General features: G+C 51.5%; 1 protein-coding gene across 1 annotated transcript; it reads right to left on the reverse strand.

Moving 5' to 3' along the window:
* Positions 1 to 1,186: 1,186 nt before the first annotated feature.
* BCL2A1 (BCL2 related protein A1) lies at positions 1,187 to 7,665 on the reverse strand. Its single transcript, XM_037053475.1, has 2 exons — positions 6,960 to 7,665; positions 1,187 to 1,440 (listed from the first exon to the last, which is right to left on the reverse strand). Exons 1-2 carry the CDS (start codon positions 7,542 to 7,544, stop codon positions 1,333 to 1,335), a joined length of 693 nt encoding a protein of 230 aa, XP_036909370.1. The 5' UTR covers positions 7,545 to 7,665; the 3' UTR covers positions 1,187 to 1,332.
* Positions 7,666 to 23,701: the final 16,036 nt, after the last annotated feature.

Here is a 23,701-nt window from a genome sequence, read left to right on the forward strand (position 1 = left end):
GCTACTGTTTATAAAGGTCAGTTTTATTTTCATGCAGGAATATATAAAGCAACTTTCACCCTCTGGTAAAAGTTTCCAGGTCCCAAACAGTGGCAACCAGTTGTAGGTTGGGCCGTACCACAGGGAAGACATCGGACGTTCACCTGGCAGCTGCAGGCCCACCGCACCCTGGGGAAACCCCTCTCACCCAGCTGACCTTGACAAGCAGTTTCGTCTCCAGAAGAGGGTGAGGAAGGACGGAAGAGGGACTGGGTGGCACCGCGTGCTCAGAGAGAAGCATTACAGGGAGATCAGGCTCAGGGCAGTGAGGTCCAGCATGGGCTCGAGGGGCCGTGAGAGGCACCCACCGACTGCATGACCTTGGACAAGATTCTTCCTGCTCTGAAGCCTGTTTTCCTCGAGTACAATAGGGATAATGTCTACAAGTTCCTAGGAAAGTCAGTACAAACTCGAAGGGCAGATGATTGTATGGTGGGAGCAGGGGGAAGAGTGGGAAGGTCTAGAACAAGGGTCAGAGCCCCCCCACTGCACTCCAATTTGCTCAAAATTGGAACATGCTGTAACAGATGACAATTTTCTAATTTGTGACATATTCTAAAAGGAAGGTTTACCCTGGCTGGTGTGGCTCAGTGGATTGAGCACCAGCCTGTAAACCAAATGGACGCCGGTTCAATTCCCAGTCAGGGCACGTTCCTGGGTTGCAGGCCAGGTCCCCAGTAGGGGCCACGCGAGAGGCAACCACACATTGATGTTTCTCCCCCCTCTTTCTTCCTCCCTTCCCCTCTGTCTCTAAAAATAAATAAATAAATAAATTAGTATTTAAGCATGTACCTGCCTTTGTTCAAACTACCCCATTGCAGGCTGAGTATCTGGGTCCCAAATCCATCAGCTCCAAGTGGCAGGCCACGGAGTGATGGTGGGGGAGGTGTTGAGGAAAAACCATAGGCATCCAGATGCCCTGGGTTCCACAACAGACAGGGCCCAGAGGGAGGTGGGAAGCCAGCCCACCCTCTGCGCAATCCAGACCAGTGACAGAGAGGATGACTTCTGGGCCATGGGCTCAGCCTTAAGGAAGTCTGCAGGAGATACTGCCTTCCTCTTACAGCCTTCATCCAATACCTGTCCCTGTGTCAAATTTCCCCCCTCAGCTGGACTCCCAGGCAGGATACAGATCACACAGAGAGACACATGCATTGGATTTATTCATCACTGTGGAACATTGGGTTGCATCATGGATGTTATTTGTCCAGAAGCAGAAGAAAAGTGTTCGCAATTCCTCTTGCAAGAGTCCGGTTAAGTCTGCAGGTTTCACAATACGAGTGTCCTTTTCAGTTAGTAGTATTGCTTCAGGAGAGAGAACATTTTGCAGACCTTTCCTATAACTTCCAGAAAAGTCAGCCGATGACATTTGGTTTCAAACTTCTTTACGAAGCCATTTTCCTATGAGAGAACAGATTGAACACTGAAAAATCACTGGAGACTTAAGGAAAATAGAAATAGGCAAAATTGATTTTTGAAATATATCTAAAATACTATGCTTTGAATATGTAATCAATATAAAATTATTAATGAAGTGTGACATTTTCGGGGGGGCATTTAATCTTTAAAATCCAATGTGTATTTTTTTTTAATTTTTTAAAAATATTTATTTATTTATCTTTAGAGGGGAAGGGAAGGAGAGAGGAAGAGAAACATCAATGCATGGTTGCTTTTGGTGCATCCCCTGCTGGGAACTGGCCCCTGCCGGGAACTGGCCTGCAACTGGCCTGCAACCCAGGCATGTGCCCTGACTGGGAATCGAACCATGATCGTCTGGTTCGCAGCCCGCGCTCAATCCACTGAGCTACACCAGTCAGGGCTAATGTGTATTTTGTACTTACAACATACCTTCATTCGGACTAGCTGCATGTCAACAGCTCAGATGTCCCAAGGGACAAGTGGCCACCATGCTGGACAGAAGCTCTAGTAGCTAGGAAGCCCCCTTCGCCCCCTCTTTCTTTTTCAGTTGTCGGCATTGAAGCATGCACACATGCTTGGCATGCAGAAACCATGCTATGCTGAGCATCATGAGGACTCACAGTGAAGGCAGATGGAGTCGAAGTCGGCACTTCAGAGCCAAGGAGAAGTTTGTTGATTATTACAGTTCATTTTCTTTTTGATCATAGTTTTTAAAAAATAGAGTATGGATCGGACATTGTGTTTAATTTATGGCTTATAATTATGGAGCATCCTCAGTGAAAACTACCTCTGAGGTGAGCCAGCTTTTGACAAGTGAAGAAACCGAGCCTGGGAAAAAGTAAGTTACCCAAAGCTACCCAAACTCTTAGTGCCTGGCCCTGAGCTGGAATAGACACTGTTCTTTTACGCTATACACTTCCAAGCAACCAGCAGACAGATTAGAAAATTGGTAAAATAAAATGTTTAAATGTTCACCTAGTAAACATTTGCTCTGAGTGTAGCAAGCTCCAGATTCTGGAGTTAGAAACACCTTCACGTCTAGTGTGATGCACGCCAACAAGCAAAGCCCGCACAGCTCTGAAAGGCAGCGGAGACCGGAGGGCTAGGCAGGGTCTGGGAATCAGCTGTTTGAGTACCTCTGGCACCAAAGGTCAACTCAGACCTGCCGGGGGAATTTTGCATTTGAAAGGTGGCCCAGGAAAGGCAGCTTCTGCTGGTTAGGTGTGGAGTCATCTTCTGAGACTCACTGCAGCCCCAGGGAGGGAACATTCTGTTCCTCCATTCCTCTTCCTGCCCCTCCCTCCCGCACTTGGCCCGCAGGCCCTCTGCTCCCAGCAGCTCCCTGCCTGGGGTCTTGCACAAGCCCCCAACCAAGGAGGCACTCCACTGTGGACGCACTCGTGTGCCTGCAAGTGAGCACCGCCTATGAGGATCCTGCACTTAGTAGGCACCTTCTTGATATGCATTCAACTTCTAAAGAGAGGAAACAAAGGAAAAACCCACCCAATTCAGCTCTATGAAGATGAAATGTTTTTTTAAAACTAAATAAAGAGAGCAGCCTAGGAAAATGTTTACAATGAAAGAGTTCATTCAAATGCAAGAGAAAGATCAAGCTCTTTCTGGTTACAGAGGCAAAAGCTATTGAAAAAAGAAATATAAATCATTAACAAGTGTATGGGAAAAATTCAGCATTACTGGCAATTAAGTAAATTCACATTTTAGCCCTGGCTGGGTGGCTAAGCTGGTTAGTGCATCATCCCGTAGACCAAAAGGTTGCAGGCTTGGTTCCTGGTAAGGGCAAGTATGGAAAACAGATGGATTTATCTCTCTCATATAGATATTTCTCTTTCTCTCACCCTCCCTTTTTCTCTCTCCAAAATCAATTAAAAGTATATATCATTAGATGAGGATTAAAAATATATGTATTTTTTGGTGTGCCACAGAGTCTTAGTAATTAGTTTACGTGTGCCATGAGGTGAAAAGATTTGAAAATCACTGATTTAGAACAAGAGGACCACTAAAAAAAATAAAATCTACTTGCCCCAGCTCCTGTGAGTCGAGAGTTTTTTTACATGCTGGTTGCCTGGGAAGCACCAGCTCTGACCGCACATCTCTGCGCTCACAGGGGTTTCCTTTCAGTAACTGGGGCAGTTGTAACAATCACACACGTGAACTGGTCAGGATTCCCCACAGACCCTGCCTAGTTGTAGTGTATCTGACACTTTACAGGCACTCAGGAAAATGTTCTTAAATGTTTTAGCTTCCCCGTTAAAGTAGTCTTGTCACTGTATTATATGATATGATAGGACATAGGATACAAAATGAAAGCCATTATCTAAGGAATCTGTGTCTCTGGGGGCTTCAGGGCCTTAGCCAGGGTCGCACCTCTAGTGAGGGGGAGACCAGGGCTCAGACCTCAGTGCCAGTGCCAGTTCACTCTCTGTCCGTCAACTCCCCTTTGTTGGGCCCGTTCTCTGCAGAAGGCCCTACCCAAGCCTCAGGTGCACGAGGCAGGGGTCTCCTCCTGTGTGGATTGTGGGTGCCATCGCCCGCCCCTAGTGCTTAAGGACCTGAGACCCCTGGGGTGAGGACTTTATTCTCAGGCACATTCTCATGGCTTTTAACAGTTGTTGCCTCACGTATGCTGAAAGCAGACAGCAGAGTATTGCTCTTGCCCACCTACCAGGTCTCCTGAGAGCCCAGCCACCCTCAGCACCTCCTGTGGGCAGCGGGAACGGGAGGAACCAACAGTAAATGTGGAGGAGGAAGAAAGACGAGAAGCAGCAAAAGGAAGGAAAGCAGGGAGAAAGGAATTCATGCTGATAGTGGTGAGGAAGGATGGATTAGGAGTTTACATATCCCATTAATGACAGACTGATCTTACCCCCCCCCCCCCCTTAGGGCATCTGTTTGAGATGCACTAACATCAAACTAACGTCTGACTGACTTTGGTCATATAATTAATGGAGATTTAATACACTTATTCCGGGAAGTTAGGCAGTACTGCTGGCTAATGGCAATCATGATGAGTACTGAGTCCTTGTTTGCAGGGACCGTTCTAGGTGCTGTGTCACTGATCTCACCCTCACCCTGTCCTGGGAGGTGGGGGCAGCAGTAGAGCAGTGACCCTGGCTGAGAGGAGTGAAGTCACTTCCTGACTCACACAGGTAGTGAGCACTGCAGCCCAGAATGGAACCCAGGTCCAACTGCCTCAGAGGCACCACATTGTTGGTCCAAAAGCGTTCAAACTTTGTGGGCACATTTATAATGTGATGAGATGATGGGTGTTCTCCAGTTGTAGTTTGGGGTCCAGGACAAGCAAATGTGGACAAGACCCAGGACCACAGAGCGGCGCTTCCAGAGGGGTGGCTGGTTCTGAGCAGAGGGGTGAGGGAAGTGAGGAGGAAATGCTGTCAAGTGTCCAACAAAAGCTGTGAAACGCCTCTTCTCTTCATCCTGTGGACCACCAGAGGCCACTAGCACAGTCATGAGGCTGGGCCATTTCCCCAAAATGAATGGTTCAAGAGGAAGTTCATTCATTTCAGCGCATGGTGAGAAAGCCCCCGTGTGCCCTACTGCAGTGTCCCAACTCGGAAAAGCAAGGCCTCCTGGGAATAGGACCGCATGTCAGGGAGCCAGGAAAGGAAGATGAAGGGGCCTTGCACACACTCGTTTCCGTCCTGTCTCTGACCAACATCATCGAGAGCCTAAAACCTACCTAAGGACTCTGCGCAGGCAGGGTGCGCCGTTTGGGCACACGCGCATGTTTACGCCTCCCCGAGAAACACACTCCAGAAATGCTCAGAGACGGTCCCCACCCCACTGGCTGAGGTCCAGGCGATCACCCCATTTATTGTTAAGAGGCTGAACTGTCGGTACCACTGATCACTGTCTGTGTCCTCAATACTAGAGCGGGCGTGGGAATCACTGGCCCGGCCCAGGCTTGCGTGTGGGCCTCTGTGCTCGGAAACGTCTGCTTCCCCTCCACCACAACCGGAAGAAAAGACGTCACGTCATCTCTCAGACGGCTCGCCCCCGTCAGACTGAGTTAGAAAGCAGAGCTGCAGGAAGCCAAGCTGAGTGCAGAAGGGAGAGCTCGCAGTAAACCCACTCTCTCTGCAGCAGGGCCCGGAACCAGGTGCCAAGATGCTAAGACGTAGAACTGCATCCACTTCTAAAACATTTATCATCACTGAAGATGTCTATAAGTTCCCAAAGACAGCAAAATGGAAGATACCTGCCACACGTGCAAAAGTTTTTTCTATCCAGAATATTCCAAAAGTTCATACGAGTCAGTAAGAAAAAGGGTAGGAAAATGGGCAACTCCCTGAATGAGGCTTGCCCGTGGTCAATAAGCATATAAGAAGACGCTTTGCTCCCTGGCAGTCAAGGACACGAGAATTACACGAGAGAAACTAGGTGTACATTTTGAACCCAACAGAGTGGGGACACGAGGACACGGCTGTAACCTAGTGTTAGTCAGTGGAGCCGGGGGCAGTCTGATCCTCTCACACCTGGTGATGGGAGCGTGACTCCGAAGGCCCAGTCAACTAAAAATGTCCTGCCTTGTGAAGCACCATGCGTGATGGTTACCTGTAGAAGTGACCTGAATGTCCATCAGTTCAAAGTGGCCACACATTCCACAGCGTTTGCACACAGAACCATAGATGGCATGTCGCACTCCTTAAAATGCTACTTTACATTCCATTGGGTGAAGAAAAAGCGGGAGAAGTACCGTGTAGTATTTATACGTATAAAAATCCCCTTGTTTACAAAGAAGCACTAAGTGTATTTTCTATGGCTGTATTCAATAACTATGTGTTGTATGTAAAACAATAACAGTGATTACCTCTAGGGAAGAGGGAAGGGCGGGGGTGGGGGTTGGGCAGAGGAGTTCCGGGGACTCGGCCTCGATAAGGCCGAGTGCTCAGCACTGGGATATAAAGACAAGGACGGACACCAGCTGCGGAGGCGCCCTGTCCAACCTGAGTCCTCAAGGAGGCCCCTCGCATGGTCCTGGCCTTCTGAGGTCTTGATAATAAAGTGCATTTTCACTTGGGAATTCCTGAAAAAAGTTTCTTACTGGTGGCGCAGCCCCTTATTTACTTTTTACAATCAACCTTGAACAGCCAGAAATTTGTTATATTAGAAAACTCGGCGCGGGGGCGGGATCAATTGTAGGCAAGGAACCTGCAAAAATGTATACCTACCTTTTGCAACATAACAAACATCTAAATATAGCTGTATCTCATACCAAATCTCGCTGCTTACGTTGTCATGACAACGTTAAGAAACATGAAGCCCTAGACTGCGCTCTGCGCTGTGGATTCTATAGATGGGTCACATATGTGCTTGGAAATACATACATAACATATAAACACATGTACTTATCAAATAAGTAAAAATTAAATGTCATGGGGGAGAAGAGACAGTGATGTGACTGTCATCTGCAGAAACTGTCAATTCCCACTGCGAGGTAAAGGACGATGAAGCGTACTTACCCAGCCTCCGTTTTGCCGTATCCACTCTCCCGTGTGTGTCGTGATGAATTCGGCCACGAAGTGAGAGATCTCCTGGTAAGCCTCCGCGTCCGCCGCCGCGTCCCTCTGCGCTCCGTCCGCGTCCGCCTGTGCTCCGAATAGCTTCTTCACGAGAATCCCCTCGAAGGCGAACACGGTCACGATCCGGCCCCAGTTGACCACGCCGTCCTCGAACTCCTTCTGCATGACGGCCCGGAACAGCGTGCGGGCGGCGTCCACCGACCGCACGTCCAGGCTGTCCAGGCACAACTGCAGACTCGTCTCCACCTCTTCTTGCACCGAGAGGGCTACGTCCCGCAGCAGCCCGGCGACTGTGCCGGGCTGGGTCCCCGGCGGGGTGGGCTGCAGGACATGCTCCAGGTAGTCCTGCGCCAGCGCGCGCACGTAGCTGAACTCACCGTCGGTCATCTCCGCCAGGCTGCAGCCCCTGTCGCGAGCAGCCTCCCGGGACAGCGGCAGAGGCGAAGTGAGGCCCGAACTCGGAACGCCGCGCCGAGGGGCGTGACCCACAGCGACGTCTGCGAGGGGTGGAATTTCTGGCCGCATCACCGTCCGCCCCCGTGTCACGTGGAAGCAGCCTACAAAAGTAACAGTTCAAAACCGCCTGAGAGGCCCACTTCCCCATCCGGGCCGGGCTTGCTGAGCTCGGCGCGCAGTCTGAATTAATGGCCGGGGTGCACAGGAACGGGGACAGCCCCGGCCCCCGTGGCTGGGGGGACGGAGCCCGTCCGGCCCCCAGGAGAGCCTGGCAGCTGCTCAGGAACTTGAAAGAGAAATTACCTCTCCGCCCACCAATTCCCCTTCTTAGTGTCATGCGCCCAGAACTGAAAACGGGGACTCAGGCAGATGCTTAAATGAAATACCAGCGGCCACAGCAGCATCGTGCCCAACGGCCGCGAGGCAGGAACGACCCCAGTGGTTGTCACCAGAGAGATGGGCGAACAAACCTGGGAACGGTTATTCAGCCATAAGAGGAAGGCCACGTAGTGGGTGAATCTCAAGAACACGGTGCCAAGTGACAGAAGCCAATGGGGTGGGGGTTGGGGGAAGTGGGGGGGGGGTGGGAATCCCAGCAAAGTACATCAGTGGAGACAGAAAGCAAATTGGTGTCCCCGGGGGAGGGGCTGAGGGCAGGGAGGGGCGACACCTGTTCCCCAGGTACAGGGTTTGGTTTTGTGTCAGAAATGTTTGGGAATGACACAGAAGTGGTGTTTACACAACATTGTGAATACACCAAACATGGTCAGCTCTTCACTTTAAAATGAGTCATTTTCCATGATGTGACTGTCATCTGCAGAAAAAAAAGGTCTTCATTGCCGCCCCGGGGCTCGAAACTAGATGAGCAGGCACAGAGAAGGCCGGTCAGCGAGCCCCTGGGGCAAGGCTCCGGCAGTGTCGTGCGCTTGGGTAGGACAACACGGGGAGGGGAGGGAGATCCAGGTGCCCCGTGATCCTCACCTCTCCTGGACTGGGGAACTTCTGACAGAAGTTGCGCTCTAAGCCACGCCCTTGATGTGTGGCTCATTCAACCTACGGATCAGAACGGCTGGGCACTTGGTCAGGGGCAGAGGACCCTACTGGGTCCCAGCCGAACTCCTGGTCCCTCCCTCACCCTGTTCCCCGGGGACTCGACAATGAGACACACTGACCTTAGAGGGGGAGGCGGCATGGAACGAGATGGCCCGTGTTACCCCCATCGCCATGCCTGGCACCCCAACGGCTACCACAACACTACCATCCGGTTCCCCATCATCCTCTTAGGGGCTAATGACAATGAGGCACTGGGCCCCTGGTGAGAGCGAAACTCTTACAGAGTTTGAAGCACAGTTTGAAGTGAAATGCAAATCTGCCTTGTGATGAGCTACAGTGGCAATTTGGTGGCAATTCTGGGAAACCGTGGAGATGGTGAATTTACCAGCTGCGAGGAGAAGCGAAGATTGTGGGCAGGACACAAGTCGCTGGCACCCTTTCAGCTGAAGGGGCAGTGTGGGCGGGAGGAGACAAGTCAGGGTCCCTGGAGAGGTGATAACCACTTTTTTCCCCCCATCCACATGTAGAGTGACTGCTTCTTTACATTTGGGCCTAGGAACAGCCGCAAAGAGCGGTGGTGGGGTCACCTGCAGGTGGTATTTCTGAACAATGGCCAATGCTGCTTTGAGTGCCAGTTCACAGGGACCTGGTGGCCCAGCAAATGCGCCTCTCAGACGTCCTACTGTGGGACTGTAACGGAGAAAGCACCCCCCACCCCCAGTCGACCACAGAGCAAGGTGTGGGTGCTAAGAGCGGTTCCTGTAAGTCATCCCCTTTGCCAGTCACTTCGGAACCTGCGACTGCCCACGACCCACCACTTTGTGGAACCTCCTTAGGCAGCAGCTCCACACGGCCTCCCCTATCTCTTACCTCTTGCATTGTCTCCAAGGTCAGCCCTGCAGCCGGGGCTGCCATCCTCCCTGCCTTTCCCACCCGGCTCCCCACTCTCCCTCAAGGACACTCCCTCCCCCCACCAATCTCTCCCCCACACCTCCTCCTCTCCCTCCGGGTGTTTCCCTGGAGTGCAGAGCTGCAAAGGAGCAGAGACCCCTGTGTGTGTGTGTGTGTGTGTGTGTGTGTGTGTGTGTGTGTGTGTGTGTGTGGCAGGGGGAGGGGGGCAGCTGAGCTTTCCCCAGCGTGGCCTGAGAACCGCCAAAGGGTTGGGAAGTTTCTCTTCTCCCCCATGACGTGCCCACGGGGATGAGTATTTCTAAGAAGCACATGCTTTAAAAGCTGAGTGTGGTGTTCCCAGGTCAGCGTCAGTCTTCCTCTTCTGTGTCCCAGGGCCTGAGCCTGGATCGCGGAAGGGCAGGGAGCTGACCTGCTTAGGGTGAATGGGACCCACACCCGTCACGCCTGGGACCAGCCACATCGCGGGCTCTATATGCCTGACCCCTTGGATCCGAGCAAGACTCGCTTTAAAATTTCTAAATGGTGTCGCCTGCTTTAGTTTATGTTGGAGAGTTTCCAAATAAATGCTTTTCAAGGACAGGTGAGAGGAAAACAAAGTGCTTTTCAAAAAGAATGATTCTTTTGTTTCTAAAGCACAGACCGACTGGAGCGGAGTGGGAGTGTGGGACGCAGACAAGAGGCTGACCGTGACCGGGCGAGAAGACAAATGTCTCCTTTCTCAACGTAACCTGTCATCTGGGCCTCCACGCCCAGGTCTAGAGTGTGGGTCTGTACCAACCAGCACAGGGTCCCCATGCCCAGATTCCACAGGTGGAATTTGGATGAAGTTAGGGGTCCCCCCAGGTACCCTCTGGGGGAGCCGGCCAGAGTGGTGACGTCTGGAAATTGTGCATGTAATCAGCTATTCCACAAGCACCTGCAAAGCTGCAGCGGAGCGCCGGGGATCTTGAGATGTGGGAGAAAGGACTGTCTGTCCCTGCACAGGGAACACTCTCGGGAAGGTGCTGTGGGACCTGACGGGACGTGGGCGGCCCCAACAGGAGGGCAGTTCTGTGCTCCCCAGTGTCTGCGGCTGGAATGGCTCGGTCAGTCGGGGCTGGAGCTGCAGGGACCGGCCGGGCAGCTCTCATCTCGGGGTCTTGCTGTGTGTCTCTTCAGCCCGACAACCCCGACCCCGTCATGCCTCTCCCGTGGTGGCTTGTGCCCACAGTACTGGCAGCAGAAGCCACATGCCCGCCCTCCTTCAAGGAGAGGAGGCACGGGCCATTCTCACTGGTAAGAAGTATCAAAGATTCTGCAGCCGAGTTTTAAATCTGTCACACCGTGCCACTCACAGACCCGTGCACAATTTAATCAACGCCATCCATCCTCGTACCATCCCCTGGGTGGGTAAGGCAGGGAGGCCCTCCAGTCTTGGGGTGACCACCTACCCCTCCTCCCACCAGGCTACCACGGGCTGGGCCCCTGGACTAGAACCCTCTCAGGACAGAGTGTCCTGAATGTGTCCAGCTGGGACAGGGAGAGATCTCACTTTATCCGCTTCCCAATCACAAGGCTTTGTTATCCGTCCACCCCCTACTCTGACCAAGGAGCAGAAAGTGATGGCCAGCTAAGGGTCAGTTCTGATGGGGACTCTGAAGGAAGGACCCCAATGCTTCCGAGCCCCATGAGCAGCCAGAGGGTCCCAAGCTCCCAGAGGAGGCTCCTGGCGTGCGTGACCTTGGGGAGATGCCGCTGAGGCAACTACCCCTTTCCCCAAAGGCGGAACTTGGGCGGAAACTCCTTGGGCTTTTGGCCGCTTCAGAGGAGGTGGCTCAGGGGAACTCCCGGCTCCTCTGAGCTTCTCAGAGCCGCTTCTCATGCCAAGGCCCTGGACCAGGGCGAGTTCTCTGCAGGGGACAACGGTTGTCAAAGGTAACACCATTCCACGCGCAAAGGGGGGCACGTCCACTCCCCACTGAGAACACCAGGCGCCTGGGGGGAAGCTCCATTTCTATCCAAGAAGACCCATTCCAGTGGATCCGTGAGCAAAAGATCACAGGCATTTCCCCCGATTCTCCTGCTGTATTTGGGAGCAGGGACACAAGAGCGAGGTGTCAAAAGTACAAGCCGCCTGGGGTAGAATTTTTAAATGAAGGTCACTGAGGTCACCAGGGAGATGGTGGAGGCAAGAGTAGAAGGGAAAACCCCAGGGTTGGTGGTAAAAATGACACAGGGCCCCACATAAGACAGAGTGCCTGGCTTGTCCCTCACCCCGCCCACCCGGTGACACTCGATGGAGCACCCACTGTTCATTCCACTCAGCAGCTCAGGACCCTCCAAGGGCTCCCTGAGGCCTGTGGGGAGGAGCCCCAACCCCCCACCCCCGCCCCCCCCAGGATCGAAGGATCGTCTGCTCAGGCTTGAACCCACACCCAGCTCCTCTCCTGTGCTCAGCTCCCTGCCCCAGCTGTGGACTCTGCCCTAACTCTGGAAGCTGGGTCTTCTGGATGTCTCTAACTGGACCAGCTTCTCCCTGTCATTCCCGTGTCCCCAGATCTCCACGGGCAAAGGCTCCTGCAGGAGTCACCTGGACGACACATTTTGGGGTGCACCTGACACCACAGCCCCTCCACTGGAGTTCCAGGCCACCCCTCTCCTGGGGACAGGGCTGCCTCACTGATCTGTGGTTACTTCCAGAGGCCCATCGCTGTGGAGCTGGCCCCAGGGGTCACCAGCATCGTATTATTACCACTTCCAAGAAGGTCTCATGTTTTACAAATGGGCTACTTCACCGTCAGACTGATACCAGGGCTGGATCCATATTCATTTTTCTCTTAGGTTTTGGTCTGCAAAGCAAATGCAACTTTTTCTTTTGCTTTCCTAAATGCCATCTGAGGGGAAGTGCAAAAGAAAAGCCTTATCTGAAGAAGCCCTTCAAGCCATGTGGGCAAAGGGCCTTGGACTTTCCACCGCCCGAAACCAAAGGGCAGAGATGGAACATGAACAAGGAGAAGTGTGCTGCTTGGTGATATCATGAGCGAAACCGGGCCCTCGTGGGACCAGCTCGGCTGAGAGCCGAGAAAGCTCAGAATGCTGTGCAGAGGAAAGAGCAGAGGCCACAGCCAGCCGGCCACCTCCACGGAGCCCACGCACAGGCCAGGGGCCTTCTTCCTGACCGCAGACGGCCCGTGACGCGGTGGGGTCTCCCACAGACCACTGCCAAGTCCAGCTGCTGTGTGCTAAGTGCCCCAGTACGAAATGACACCAGAGCTTCCCCGAGGGAGGGAACTCCACCACCTCGGCAGCTCCTGACGAGGCTGAGCTGCAGCCCGGGGGGCCATGGATGTGCTGGGAGAGGCAGCGGGGACAGGGCCCAGCGGCCTGTGTACAGGGCTCGGAGCTGGGACTTGACTGAAGAATAAGAGGAACCTTCTGAAGGGTCTTAGGCAGGAGACCAACACGCCAGATCTGCATTTTTGGAAGGCTGTTCAGAAAGAACTACATCACCCCAGCTGGTGTGACTCAGTGGATTGAGTGCCAGCCTGTGAACCCAAGGGTCGCCGGTTCGATCCCCGGTCAGGGCACATGCCTGGGTTGCAGGCCAGGTCCCAACACATTGATATTTCTCTCCCTCCCTTATCCTCTCTGAAATAAATAAATAAAATATTTAGAACAAAGAACTGTATCAATGGGATTTGTTCCTGAGGATGTGGGATAACTGTGTTGCTGTAAATTATCATCACATTCAACTTCCTACTATAAAATCCACCCATGTTAAGTAGACACCTCAGTGAGTTTCGACAAAGATAAACAGTCCCATCATAACATAACATAAAACGTTTCGAAGTCTGTGTGCTTTCCCGTCGGGCTTCCTCTACTTAGAAGGGTGGTTTTGAGATTCAGCCTGTTGCTGAGTATGTCGGGGTCTGTCCCTTTCTCTACCAAACAAGTCTCTGCACGCCGCTGTTCTCCGTTGCATCGCCCACGGGTTGGGGCTGTTGTGAATAACGCTGCCATACACAAGGTGATGTTTTACAGGAACGCAGCTATTTACTCCTGAGGGCATTCACAGGCTCAGGGCGATTTTTTCAGGAGCTCCATTTTACGGAGGCTGCCCGACCTGTCCCCGTTCACCCTGGGGAAACACACCTGGGAATGGAATGTCGGGTCAAAGGATAAGCGATGTGTTTCGTTTGCTTCACCAGAAACTGCCAGACTGTGTTCCAAAGCTGTCTCCCCAACCATTTTCTGCTCCCACCAATACAGAGGCCTGCGGCATGCTCCCCACCCTGCCAACGTTCAGTGTGGTCAGTCTGGTGTGAGGAGGGGTGCCACCTGGCACTTGTGGGTTGGTTTTTGTTTTTAGATTTTATTTATTTATTTTTTAGAGAGAGGGGAAAGGAGGGAGAAAGAGAGGGAGAGAAATATGATGTGTGAAACAGCGATTGGTTGCCTCTCTCACATGCCCTTACTTGGGTTGACCTGGCCTGCAACCCAGGCACGTGCCCTGACTGGGAATTTAACCGGCGACCTTTTGGTCCACAGGCCAGTGCTCAATCCACTGAGCCACACCAGCCAGGGCATGTTGTGGTTTCAGTATGTGTCTTGATAACTAATAACGCCGTACATCTTTTTGTGTGTTTGTTGGTTATTTGTATACCTCCTTTTTGTGAACTGTATATTAAAATCTTCTATTTTTAAAAAAAACACTGGAATTGTTCATCTTCTTACTGAGTTTAAAAGTAGCTCACACATTCTGGATCCTAACAAGAGACCCCCGGGGTTACCACATGGCGGGGGGCAGGGTGGGACACTCCCACGCAGCCCCGGGGAGATGGTAGGGGTAACAGCTTCCCCACAAACACTGCCACCACCTGAGCCCCCAAAAGCCTGGGAAGGGGTGGCCTTTGGGGTGCCCAGGGCGGCTTGACCGAGCACAGACTTCCCTCCCTGTTGTGTCAGCTGGCTGCTGCCACCGAAACCGTGAAACGCACTTCCCCAAACCTGCACACAGCACACCAGCCGTCGCTCAGGGTCACACCCTCAATCTGTGGGTCCGGGAGGCTGACTGACCAGGGCAGTTGGGCTCCAAGCTCCGCCGGGCAGGTCAGCTCAGGGGACTCAGCCCCGCCTGCCTCCCCCGCCTGAGGGTTGGGTGGTGCCCGAAGCTCCTCCAGGAGAGCAGTGGAAGCCCAGGGCCCATTTTCAAGCTTAATACCACTGGGACCAGACAAGTGTCGTGGCCAGTCCCCCCCGAGGGAGGGAAGCGTTTCCTCTGTCGTTCTCCGAACTCTTATACAAGCTACGGGGAAGCACCTCCCGGGTACAGAGTGGGCCTTCACCGATCTGCTTCCTGTCTGCCAGGGACTCTTCCCGTTTTCTCTGAGAAACTTTCCACTCAGTAACTCCAACACATGGTTCCCACTGGGGCCGTCACCTTTGCCACAAGACCGTCCAGCCCCACCTCTGACTGTAGCTGACTGGTCCTGACACCCCAAGGTCCCTGGGGCTCCCCACGCCCACCCAGGCTGCCCCCCGGGGCCTCTGCACTCAGGCTCCAGGCTCCCAGGGGCACCCGCAGGGCCCTTCCTCACCTTCCTGGCCCTTCTCCCTGCCCCCACGGTGTCCTGTATCCGTTCTCATTGTCTGTGTCTCCGAGTGGAATGTAAGCACCGGAGGGCAGAGGCCCCTCTCTGTTCATCCTGTAACCTCAGGGCCTGGAGCCCAGGGCACACAGGCCAGTGTTTGCTGCATGACCACACACAGGAACGAGCGGGAAAGGCCTGGCTGAGCTCTGGGGAATGGCAGAGCCCGAGCCGGGCCACCCCGGACTCAGACAATTCACTTCTATGGGCAGATCAAGTTCTGTTGCCGTTGAAGCGGCCTGCAGTCGGCCCGACGCTACAGCGCCAGGCCGGGGTGAGACGCCCCTCCCCAGGCTCAGGGATCCGGGAAACCTTTGGGCTGAGGGTGGAGTTCCAGGCTGCTCCTTCCCGCTCCAGCAGCTGCCTGGGGCAAGATTTCCCGGCTGAGCACAGGAGCACAAGATACCAAACCAAAGTACAAAGCCCATCTGAACCCTTTGTTCCCATCGCTGATAATCTGTCACCTACAGCACGTCGCAGAGCGAAGCCAACACCCGGCACTTAAGGAAACACACTCTGCCTCCCCTACAGGGAGGTTCTGTAAAGTTCCGTGGAGACATGAATGTATGACTTCATGGCAGGAAGGAGGCGGGGAACTGGCAACTATGACCTGACTTATCCCATTGTGCGAGCATCTGCTGCTGAAGTCGAAAGTCCTGACTAATGCGAGTGACACTGGAAGCTTCCAGCTGACGAACAGAAGAGGCTGTGGTCAGGGTGACAGAGGGCTCCGGAGTGCTGACAGGGGTACAGGCACAGTGGTCAGGGCAGGCAGACAGGCAGGCAGGCAGCCCTGAGGCTGTGGGCAGAGCCTCACCGCCCCCCGCCCCCCCAAGTGGCAGCAGGCAGGGAAGTATCTCTGGCTGATACTCTATAACCTAAGACATACAGACCAGAACATGTTCAAATTCCTTCCAGCTCCATAAACTCTCTGATCCTTACCTTAGGGCTTATTCGCCTCTTAAAGCAGAATAAGTTGCTTCTACTGTAACGAAAAGAAAAAGAAGTTTGGGAGATGAAAAACACGGGCAAACGTTGGAAATTGGGAAGCCGAGGGCCCTCGGGGGTCACGGCACTGCTCTCTCTGCAGTCAGCACGTTGTGCTTTTCCCAGGATAGAAAAATGTTTAAGGAATGGGGAGACTTCCGCCAAGATGGAGGCATAGGTGGAACCACTGTGCCTTCTCCCACAACCAAGTTTGAATACAACAAAGGTTTGGAGAACATAGACACAGCCAAAGAACAGAAAATTGAATTATACGGAAGTCTGACAACAATGAACCGTTCAACGGGGACGGTAAGAGAGACGGAGCCAGTAGCGGAGCTGGGTCGGGCAGGACAGATCCCCCGAACTAGGCGTGCAGGCAGCCCGGAATCAGTTGGGGTGTGGGGCAGACTGACCTCGGTCACACATTCTCGCACAGTGAGATGGACCACGCAGGCCCCAGGGGGCGAACCCAGTGGTGGAGGGCTGACAGCAGTGGCACACTCGCGTGCAGTGGGACGAAATGCGTGGGCCCGGTGACAGTGGCAGCTGCGGCACCTGTGGCTGTGGTGGTGGCAGGCGGGAAGCCATTGTCCCTCTTTGACCCCGCCCCCACATACAGCGTCACAACCCAGCAACTGAGTTGCCCTGCTCTGGTGAACACCTAGGGCTCTGATCCTGCTACATAACTGGCACGAACAGCCCGAAAGATGGCGCAAGAAGTCCCAGAGCCCATAACTCTCACTGACTGAGAAATTGCCAGCCTCTCAGAAGCACAATTCAAGACACTGTCAATCAGGATGCTCACAGAACTGGTTGATTTTAGCCACAAATTGGAGGAACATATGAAGCCTAAACTAATTGAAATGAAGGGAGATGTCCAGGAAAACAATAGCGATGGAAAGGAAACTGGGACTCAAATCAATGGAATGGACCAAAAGGAAGAACAAAACATCCAACCAGAAAGGAATGAAGAAATGAGAATTCAAAAAAATGAGGAGAGGCTTAGGAGCCTCCAGGACATCTTTAAATGTTCCAACATCCGGATTATAGGGGTACCAGAAGGGGGAAAGAAACAGCCACAAGTGGAAAACTTATTTGAACAAATAATAAAGGAGAACTTCCCCAGTCTGGCATAGGAAATAGACTTCCAGGAAATCCAGGAAGCTCAGAGAGTGCCAAAGAAGTTGGACCCAAGAAGGAACACACCAAGGCACATCATAATTACATTAGCCAAGACTAAAAATGAAGGAGAGAATCCTAGAAGCATCAAGGGATAAGGGGACAGTCACCTACAAAGGAGTGCCCATCAGACTGTCAGCGGATTTCTCAAAAGAGACCTTACAGACAAGAAGGGGCTGGAAAGAAGTATTCCAAGTCATGAAATCCAAAGACCTACAGCCAAGATTGCTTTATCCAGCAAAACTTTCATTTAGAATGGAAGGACAGATAAAGTGCTTCTCAGATAAGGTCAAGTTCAAGGAGTTCATCATCACCAAGCCCTTATTATATGAAATGCTAAAGGGACTTATATAAGAAAAAGATGAAGAATATTAACAGTGAAAGGACAGCAAACTCACAGTTATTAACAAACCATACCTAAAACAAAAGCAAAGTAAGAGGACAGCTAAATCGGGAGCAGAAACATAGAAATGAAGAACACATGGAGGGTTAGCAACAGGGGTTGGGAGGAGAAGTAGGGATAAGGCACAGAAAATAGCATAGAGGGTAGGTAGAAAATAGATAGGGGGGAGGGCGAGAATAGTGGGGGAAATATAGAATCTAAAGAACTTGAGACACGTGGTTATAAACTAAGGGGGAGAGAATGGTGGGGGAGGGAGGGTGTGGGTGGAGGGGAATGAAGGGGGGGAATAGAACAACTGTAATGGTATAATCAATAAAATGTATTAAAAAATATATTTTTTGAAAGAAAAAAAATGTTTAAGGAATGGAAGCTCCGCTGGATGAGGGCTGTGACGACCTGTGTCCCGCCGTCCCCCTGGTTCCTCTCAAAGGAAACCCCCTTCCTGTCGTCCTTCATTCCCGTCCCTTCTTGGGCTTCAGCAGGCACACTGCTCCCATGTTAGGACAACCTGGGGGTTTCCAGAATCTTCTGTTCCCACTTCCCATTTTTCCAGTGATTTCAATTATTACATGTGTAGAAAAAAAAAAAAGGCAGGGGAAAATGCATGCTCTTGGCCAAGATGGGGGCTTTAGAGACTGCCCCCCGCCACCCTGCAGTGGGGACAGAGCCCTTCCTGCTTGAGCTGAGCCTGCACTACGAACCTGGGCCCAGGGCGGCAGAGCCGGAGGTCAGAGGTGACTCCTCCCTGTGTCATTACAGGAATTGTGTCCAGCGTTTGGGACAAGTTGCGGAAGTGCTGGTATGAAGACCTCGCAGCCCACGGCCGACCCATCCCCTCACAACTCCATCTGCACTCTGGCCATGGTGCCCCGTCACCTGCTCAGGTCTCCCCTCAATCAGAGGGGACTTGGGGTCACTCCCAAAGATATGTGAGCTGCCCTAGGTCTAGGAAAAGCCACTCAGGGGAAATGCCTGACCCTCACCCACCAGGGGCCAGGGACTCAAACAGGACCCCAGAGGGAGGGGACCCCCAGGCCACCCATTCTTTCTGTCTCTGTGTCCTCCCTGCCTGCCAAGCCAGGGAGGCAAGCCCCAGCATGTCTGGGACATGTCAGGGACACAGGTGACCCTGTGTGGGCCAGAAAGGTTGCAGTCCTCCCATTCACTGCCCCGGGGGGGGGGGGGCCACTGGACTGCAGCCAGACTGGCGCCTTCCTGCCTCCCGGAAGGCGCACGGGCAGCCAAGCAAGCCTCTGGGGGCCCCCACAGCAAAAGCACCAGTTCAGGTTCTACCGCATTTTTCCCAACTGTGTGTTTTAGGCAAAAACAGACAAGAACTTAGACCTCGATAACTTTGTCTGGGGTGGAGGTGGAGGCAGAGGGGACCCTGATCATCATCCTTTTGTCAGGTGTTTACTGTGTACCTGGCTCAAGGCTGGGCGCTGAATGCAGAGAAATCAGATAAGCCCTGCCTGCCCTCCAGGGTCCCCAGGCTGGAGGGAGGAGCAAGGAGCCAGACAGAGAAGGTATTGTTCAACAGAAGAGACAGCAATGGACGTCAAAGAGGCACAGAGGGTGAAGTGAGGATTTCCAAAGGGAAAGCGAATATGTAGTACGTGCCAGGAATTATGAAGAACCTCATCTCCATGAAAGCCCTAAAAGATTTCACTCTGTTCCACAGAGGGGGAAATCTGACACCCAGAACTTGCCGGGTCCCACCGCTAGAAGCGCAGCGGAGTCAGAAATAAACCCAGACCTGAAACTTCCGTCTGACCCCGAAATAATAGATACAATGCTATTTATACATTTTTCCTAAATTCACATTTAGACATGAATAAATGCACGTTTCTATTACCTCTGTTCATTGTCAACCCAAGTCCAGTGTCAACCAATCGACTCTGGATTTCCAGGCTCCTGCAGCAAGGGCTGGGAGTCTGAGCACCCAGCAACCTGTCAAAAACCCTGTGAAGGGCGCCATCTGGTGGCCACAGGTGGGAACGCAGCAGGGCCCTGGGGCCCTGGCAAGCCAGGGCTTAATGTCAGGGTGGAAAGTGCAGGCACCGTTGTCAGAGGTTTTGGCTTAAACTGAGAAAAACCGGGGCGCCGAAGAGTGGCAAGCGCAAATCCTCTTGGGGAAACCGAAAATCAAAGTAGCTGCATGTGCTGTGTTTGCAAGAAAACCCTCCGTGTAAGGAGGGAGGGCATAGCCACCTAGGGTTGGCCCCTGGAAAGCCGATGGGGGTAGGGAGAGGACTGCGGTGCCCTTGTAAGTCATTTCCGTCTTGATAAAGGTCAAAATAACTAGACAAGCGCCTTAATCAAAACGTCATTTCCTTCGAGAGGAAGGCCAAAAGAATGTGAGGGCCCTTTATTTTCAGTCGCCTTCAGGGTCTCTACAAATAGGTGATGTCAATGGTTTCAAACGTCACTTCCGTCGCAAAAAAAAAGGTCAAATAAATAAGAGGCCACCTCACTTTAGATGTCAGTTCCCTCACGAGAAAGACCAAATGAATGTAAAGGACCTTTAACCCTAGGTTGTTTCCGTCGCATTGGTCTACAATAACAGGTGATGTCACTGGTTTCAGATATCTATCCGCTGAAAAGGTCAAAATGGTACGTGGGTCAACTACATTAGAGGTCATTTCCGTCGCGAGGAAGGTCAATGAATACGAGGTGCTCTTAATATACCTCATTTCCGTCGCGGAGAAGGTCTACAGCAAGTATTAGGTCACTGGTTATACGTCATTTCGTCACTGAGAGGGTCTAACGAAAAGTTGTCGACTACGTGAAACGTCATTTCCGTCGCAAGAAAGGTCAAATAGTCACCATTGATTGTAGGTCGTTTCCCCACCTAAGAAGGTCAATAGCCCATATGATGCCACTAATTACAAACGTCATTTCCGTGGTGGAGGTCTGTGGCTTGTGATGTCACTGATTTCAGACGTCATTTCCGTCGCCATGAAGGTCAAAATGATTAATGGGTTAACTACATTAGGCATAATTTTCATTGCAAGAAAGGTCCAAAAAAAGTGTTAGGTCCGTTTAATTTATATGTCATTTCCGTTATGGGGAACGTTGGGGCGTTAATTTTACGTCATTTCCATCAGAGGTCAGTAGCTTGTGCGATGTCACTGACTTCCGTCGCTAGAAAGGACAAAATGATTAATGGGTTGACTACATTGGGCATAATTTCAATCACAAGGAATGTCGAAAAGAAATGTGAGGTCCGTTTAATTCATCATGGGGAGTGTTGGGTCGTTATGTTATGTTGGCGCTAATTTTTACATCATTTCTGTCGCTGAAAAAGTCAAATTAAGTGTGGGCGACTACATGAAACACCATTTCCGTCGTAAGGCAAAAGGTACCATCATTATTACGTCATTTCCGTCGCACAGAAGGTCAGAAGCACATGTAATGTCACTATTACAAACGTCACTTCCGTTGCAAGTGAGGTCAGATTAATATAGCGACCATTAATTAGACGTCATTTCCCCTGCATTCAAGGCCTATAGTTACTAGGTCACTTATTTCTGGAAATGTCCATCCAGAGGAAGGTCAAAATGATTATTAGTGTTACGGAGCGGGGGGTGGTGGTGGGGTACGATACACTATTACTGAAAGGACCCCCTACTAGGTTTGCTTATTTGCAGCCAAAGGAAAGACATCTCTCAATGCCAGAAATCTGTGAAAAGGAAATACTTATGTAAAGCTATACAGACTTGCCCTGGCTGGTGTGGCTTGGTGGATTGAGCGCAGGCCTGCGAAGCAGAGGACCGCGGTTCGATTCCCAGTCAGGGCACATGCCTGGGTTGTAGGCCGACTCCCAGCAGGGGACCCATGAGGGGCAACCATACATGATGTTTCTCTCCCTCTCTCCTTCCCCTCTCTCCTTCCCCTCTCCTCTAAAGATAAAAAAATAAAATCTCTAAAAAAAAGCTATACAGATTTAAAGTAGTGACCTAATGTCCTCATTAAAATATTTAAGTTCTTTAGGATACCAACAGACGTACACAGTGCTTCCTTCTCCCTCTGCCCTAATTTGGGGTATCGTACCTCAGGAAAAGGGGTAGGTTCAGGCTCCTGACACCATCAGCTGTGTCATTGGCCAGGATCAAGCTGCATGGTTCTTCTCCGCAAAGCTGTGGGGGTCTCCACCCTGGCCAAAGCTGTGTGGTTCTCTTCTCCACCAAAGCTGCAGAGGTCCACACTCTGGCAAAACTGTGGTTCTCCCCTCAATGGTTGCCACCTCTGGGTTTAAATCCCCGCGCTAATCTTCCTCTGCAGCCCCATTTCCGACTCCTCCCACAATTGGCTACACCAGCCAGCACTCCCTTATCCTTCCAGCTTTACTGGGCTGCCATAATGAGTCTGGGCAGGCGTGGCCCCATGGTGTGGAGCCAATCATCTCCAAGCTCTCACTCAGGCCCTGCAACCAGGGGGAGTTGCCTTCCAGTTTTGTCTTGGGTGGAACTCACTTCTATCTCAAAGCATGGCCACAGCTATTTAACATATCTATGAAACCAGTTAAAGGTTGTAGATATGTTAAATAACCATTCTAGAGGTTATCTTCTGAACTGTTGCTATGCAAAACAACTCAATGACCCACCCTCCAAGCTCATACTTGTGGGGGTGAGGACATCCCATATTTTTAATATTTCCTGGACACCCTGAGTTCTGGACCCCACTATAAATCCTTCTTTTGGGGGCCTCCTGGCTGCACCCTCTTACACTAGGAGACCTCACGCAAGCCTCGACATCACCTGAGCTGCGACCTCATGTGGTTGTGCGGTCACTCCCGCTGCAACAGGAGTCAGGTCAGCGGCAACATCGTGTGGGCTTAATGTCACTCCAGCTGGGACACGCCGTCACACGAGTTGGGAAGTCAAGACAGGAACCCTTCAGCTCCATTATGACCTTATGGGACCACAGCGGTATGTTTGACCCGTCCTTAAGGAAACTTTCTTATGCAGGTATTTAATCCCTTTATTATTTATTTTACAACAGTGCACCACTGCGATTCAATGGGATGTGGAGCGTCTTTCAATTAATTGACAGTGGGATAAAGCAGGTAATGTAAATGGGAGGGGGGAGAGAATTTGATTCTTTCCTCATACCGTACATGAAAATACTTTGAGGTAGATCATAAAACTGACCTGTTATATGCAAATTGCGAGTGAAAGGAGTCCACAGGAGTATTTTTATGATGTGAGAGTAGACAGATATTTAAATAGGATATAAAAAGCTCTATTCTAATACAGTAAGTTGATAGATAAGTAGTTAAAATGAAAACTTATGTGTCCTGGCTGGTGTGGCTCAGTGGATTGAGTCCCTGCCTGCCAGTCTAAAGGCCACTGGTTCAATTCTCGAGTCAGTGTGCATATCTGGATCACAGGCCAGGTCCCCACTAGCAGGCGCGCGAGAGGCAACCACACATTGATGTTTCTCCTTCTCCCTTTCGGTCTCTAAAAATAAATAAAATCTTTAAAAACACTCATGTTAATCAAAAAGCACTATTAAAAGAGTGAAAGATAAGCCATGGGGCCCCGGCTGGTGTGGCTCCGTGAATTCAGCGCCAGCCTGTGAACCAAAGGGTCGAGGGTTCGATTTCCAGTCAGGGCACATGCCTGGGTTGCAGTCTGGGTCCCCAGGAGGGGGCACATGAGAAGCAACCGCATACTGATGTGTCTCTCCCTCTCTCCCTCCCTTCCCCTCTCTAAAAATAAATAAATAAAATCTTTTTAAAAAAAGATAAGCCACTGACTGAAAAACTACAGTGCTGGTCTGGCACAAATAACACCCCTTTTTTATCAAAAAATCTTTTATTATAAAAGCCTAAGCATGTAATTCTGTAACATAACAATATCACATGCAAGCACACTGTATGACATTTTAGGTGAAATGCTCAAATTAAAACTATAAATTATTACACACATATTATTACCCTACCAACCATGCACAAACAGGCCTTACTTCTGGTGGACCCTGTGTATTTACAAAACATACCTCCCCCTGGCTGGTGTAGCTCAGTGGATTGAGGCGGGCCTGCGAAGCAAAGGATCGCGGTT

This window comes from Sturnira hondurensis, unplaced genomic scaffold (assembly GCF_014824575.4).
Source record: "Sturnira hondurensis isolate 20B ecotype Veracruz unplaced genomic scaffold, ASM1482457v3 Scaffold0007865, whole genome shotgun sequence".
In the NCBI taxonomy this organism is placed as follows: domain Eukaryota; kingdom Metazoa; phylum Chordata; class Mammalia; order Chiroptera; family Phyllostomidae; genus Sturnira; species Sturnira hondurensis.